The following is a 4,709-nucleotide window of genomic DNA, read 5'->3' as shown; positions in this document are numbered from 1 at the left end:
AATCACACCACCTCTTTATTTTCATCTCTCACTGCCCCCTTTAAAATTTTTCAGTAGGAGCAAGCTTCCTGGCCCCCAAATGAAAACTCAGGCAGGCCCATGATTTTTCAAGTCTTGAAAGTTCTAATTGAATCATTTTAAGTAACCAGTTAAATATTTTGGTCAACCATTTCATCTTCATTCAGAGATGTGCCCCCCCCCACCCCCCGGCCACCCCAGGCCTGCAGTCAGGAAGGCAGGGAGGGGTGTGAGGCTGCCTTCCCCTGCTCCCTTGGTCCTTCTCCCCCACTTGGAGGCAGCTGGCACCTGGGACCCCAGCAGGGTCACAGTGGCGGGTGGGAGGGGAAGCAGGAGGCAGGCTGCTCATACCTGATGGAGTGGCCTGGAACTCTCTGGCCTGGTAGGCTTAAGAGCTGGATCTTCCTCTTGTGGATGTCTTTGAGGACCCCTCCAGGGACCATCTCCCTACTGTGGTCCCTGCACACAGAAGACCCCATCTCAGATGGCTGCAGGCTGGTTCTCTACCAGCTGGGGCCCACTGCTGGGCAAAGGGAGTGCCCAGACCTTTCTCATCCTGTTGCTGGGGCAGAAGTGATCCATCCCAGGCCCAAGCCGGCTCTCCCTGCTCCTGCCACATGCCCCTTACAACTCCTCACACCAAGTCAGGCTCCAGTCTGTGGTCTCCAACTGCAGGCCTCACTTCCCCGTCCCTGCCTGAAGCCACACAGCGGACACTGCTGGGAGATGATGGGTGAATGATAACAGGGGCATCACCTCCACCAAAGGGGCCCCTGGGAGCCATCACACTGACCCTAAAATGCCAGCCCTTTCTTTAATTCTCACAGTCAACTAGTACAAAATTCCCCAAGCCTTTATCGTATATAACTAAGAGCTTACATAAGAGTCAGGCCTCCTGAGTGGCACTAGTGGTAAAGAACCCGCCCGCCAATGCAGGAGACATAAGAGACGCAGGTTCAAGCCCTGGGTCGGGAAGATCCCCTGGAGGAGAGCACGGCAACACTTCGCTATTCTTGCCTGGAGAATCCCATGAACAGAGCAACCTCTCAGGCTACGGTCCATGGGGTTACAAAGAGTTAGACACAGCTAAAGCAACTTGGCACGCACACGCAAGAGCTACCAGTTATCCACTGAACAAGTTCTTAAGGGTGCATGAAATTTGATATTGATAAAAGAAAAAAATGTGCATTGCAAAAGTTGATTAAGGATTCCTAATCAGCTCTCAACTGCAAAGTCAGAACACCCCATCCTGCTGATCAATGAGGCTCGTAAATCCTCTTGCTCTGCCCCCTGCCCCACACACACATGTAGATCACACACAGATTCCAGAAATCAGAGCATCATCATTGTTGTCCTGAGATAGTCCTTGTTTGTAATTACAAAGATTCTTGCTTTTTATGATAAGTTGCTATGTAACTTTATCAACAGTGGCATAGTTGCGATATGTCACTTAATTAAACCCACAGTGAGTATTGATTTATCTCTAACATTTATGGTCTTGACTCTTCCTATAATGAGACCTTAAGACATATGCAATAGGCAGGCCAGCTTTATGGGCATGTGCCCTGTGCAGTCACACAGGGCCTGGTTTATAAGGTGCCTGGTTTAATGCTCTACTATTTCCTTAGTTCGGAGAAGGCAATGGCACCCCACTCCAGTACTCTTGCCTGGAAAATCCCATGGACGGAGGAGCCTGGTAGGCTGCAGTCATGGGGTCGCTGAGAGTCGGACACGACTGAGCGACTTCACTTTCACTTTTCACTTTCATGTATTGGAGAAGGAAATGGCAACCCACTCCTGTGTTCTTGCCTGGAGAATCTCAGGGACGGGGGAGCCTGGTGGGCTGCTGTCTATGGGGTAGCACAGAGTCGGACACGACTGAAGTGACTTAGCATAGCATAGCATTGCCTTAGTGAACTCTTAGTAACTTTGGAACGAGAGGTCCTCCATTTTTATTTTGCACTGGGCCTTGCAAATTATGTAGCCAATCCTGGCAACAGGATTAAACTTTCTTGGGTTCAGAGGTGCTAAACACATAGAGCTTCCCTGATAGCTCAGTTTGTAAAGAATCCACCTGCAGTGCAGGAGACCCCGGTTCGATTTCTGGGTCGGGAAGATCCACTGGAGAGGGGATAGACTACCCACTCCAATATTCTTGGCTTCCTTGTGGCTCAGCTGGTAAAGAATCTGCCCACAATGCGGGAGACCTGGGTTTGATCCCTGGGTTGGGAAGATCCTCTGGAGAAGGGAAAGGCTTCCCACTCCAGTATTCTGGGCTGGAGAATTCCTTGGACTGCATAGACTATGGGGTCGCAAAGAGTCAGACATGACTGAGCGACTTTAACTTTCACTTGCAAAGACATAGAACAAGTTGTAGATGCCAGGCACCCATATCCTAAAGCAAGATGTTATAGCACCGATACAGGACTGTGGGGAGAGATGGCAAAGCTGGTTGTTCCAGAAATAGCCCCCATATCGTTCCCCGCAGAATCATCATGGGTTGAAAAGAAGATCTCACAGTAAGAGCTTTCTGGAAAGAAGCAGTGTGATGTGCCCTGCACCACCTGTCCATAAGGGACAGAGGGCTCACCTCTTCCCCACTTTTAGAGGAGTAAGAGAAGGCACTTCTAGGAAGCCACTCAACAAGCTTGCTGTAGTCCCAGCAGTCTCCCGACAGCTCGGATACAGCAGGGACCAAATGTGGATCCCAGATAAGGAGCTGCCCCAGGGCCTCCAGCAAGAGGGCCACCCATGGGGAACTGTGACTTCAACCGAAGGGGCATGAGGCCCTAGGTCACAGGCTTGATGTCAAGGGGCTGTTAAAAGGCCAGCAGGAGAGGAGGCAGTTCCTTCCAGGCGGGAACTAACTGCAGCAAGAGGCCCCGACAGGGAATCTGGGAGGCAACAGGGAAGGACACGACGCTGGACGCTGCCTTGCCCAGAGGATGCCACCTGCAGGCCAGGACTCCTCCTGCCCTCCCCTCTCCCCTCCACGCCCAGCCCCGGAGGGGCCCCAACAGCAGCTCTGAGTAGAGAAGGGGGTCCAACAAAGCAAGGTACCCTGAGCAGTCCCCCTCCCAAACATCAGGCCTCCAAGCATAGCTGGAAGAAAGGAAAAAGGCTTCAACTGGATAAGAGACTGGAATTGCAACAATCATTGGGCTGTGTGTTTTCTTATCCAAGTGACACTACAAAAGCTACTGTACTTGAAATTAGGTCTGAGATCTCATCAAGGAGCAGAGACATCCCAGAGCCAGGGTGAAGAGGCGGTCAGTGAAAGGGCCGTAGACTGAGCTTTAGCTATGATCGCAGCCACTGCCAAAGCAGACGTAGTCACCGTTCTTCTCAGCTTTGACGGCAGCCCTTGGTGGTTTCCATTTCTAGAGAAAAGTGAGAAGTGTTGCAAGCACTGGTCTGAGGAGGTACCGCCAAGCAGGGCAGGATTCCTGTGCTTTCAGCACCCTCTCCTTTCAGCAGCAAGCATACGCTTCTGTTTTTACTATTTTACATCTCTCTTTTTACAAAAATGTATTGAAGTACACCTGATTCACAATGTTGTATTAATTTCTGCTGTACCGCAAAGTGATTCAGTTATACATATACGTATATTCTTTTTCATCTCTTTTTCCATTGTGGTTTATCAAAGAATACCGAATATAGTTCCCTCTGCTATACAGTGGGACCTCCTTGTTCTAGTATCTCTCTTTTACATTCCATGCAAACAAATCACGGTCTTTTGTCAGGTGTTGCCTTGGCCCCCTTATAGGTGGTTAGGTGGCAGCTTTTTAAACATCTGCACTGGAGCCCAGTGGCTAGAACCCAGGCTCTGGGCAGACTCGCAGAAGATCAGCTGGCACAATGTAAGTTCTGTGGTGGTTAGCTGAACAGTGGTAAAATCATTCTTGCATTTTCATCTCTCAGATGGGGCCTTTCACACAGCTCCATTCCATCCTCTGGGGCTACTCCTGATCTAATGCTAAGCACTGACATTTCTATATTGATTCTTTCTAGCTTCCCCTGTCGCTGGTGGTGAAGAATCCTTCTGCTAATGCAGGAGGCACAGGTTCGACCCCTGGGTCAGGAAGATGCCCCGGAAGAGGAAACGGCAACCCACTCCAGTATTCTTGCTTGGGAAACCCTATGGACAGTAGAGCCCGGAAGGGCCACAGTCCATGGGGGATCACAAAAGAGGCAGACACGACTTTAACAACAACAAAACCTCTACTTTCACAGAGGCACTTTCTGACCTGTTTCCTAATTCTAGCAGAGTCTGGAGCTCAGAGCTCCTCAAACGGCGACACACTCAGCACTCTTTCTCCATGGACTTTTTTCTCCCTCTGCCTGCAGCCGCCAGCGCACTGACGGGCCCACGGCTGGTGTCCGGGGAGCCTGGGGGAGCTGTGACCATCCAATGCCGGTACCCCAGCTTGGCCATCAACAGCCACCTGAGGAAGTACTGGTGCCGCCTCGGGCCCCCGGCGGGGGTCTGCCGCACCGTCGTGTCCACCAACCGCTACACGCACCTGCGCTACCGCGGCCGCGTGGCCCTCGCGGACTTCCCGAAAAGAGGCTTGTTTGTGGTGAGGCTGTCCCGGCTGTCCCCGGAGGACGAGGGGCGCTACCGCTGCGGCCTCGGGAACTCAAACAACGCGCTGTTCTTCAGCATGAACCTGACGGTCTCTCCAGGTCAG

General features: G+C 51.6%; 1 protein-coding gene across 1 annotated transcript in view; it reads left to right on the top strand.

Annotated features, from left to right (window-relative positions):
• The window catches only part of FCAMR (Fc receptor, IgA, IgM, high affinity), a 13,316-nt gene that overhangs the window by 4,471 nt on the left and 4,136 nt on the right, over window positions 1-4,709 (top strand). Inside the window, exon 3 of the mRNA XM_010854265.1 lies at window positions 4,366-4,704. Within this exon, the coding sequence (XP_010852567.1) occupies window positions 4,366-4,704 (339 nt within the window). The remainder of the gene's footprint in view (window positions 1-4,365; window positions 4,705-4,709) is intronic.

Source organism: Bison bison, unplaced genomic scaffold, assembly GCF_000754665.1.
Source record: "Bison bison bison isolate TAMUID 2011002044 unplaced genomic scaffold, Bison_UMD1.0 scf7180017864338, whole genome shotgun sequence".
In the NCBI taxonomy this organism is placed as follows: domain Eukaryota; kingdom Metazoa; phylum Chordata; class Mammalia; order Artiodactyla; family Bovidae; genus Bison; species Bison bison.
This window is presented reverse-complemented; position numbering and strand designations above follow the sequence as displayed.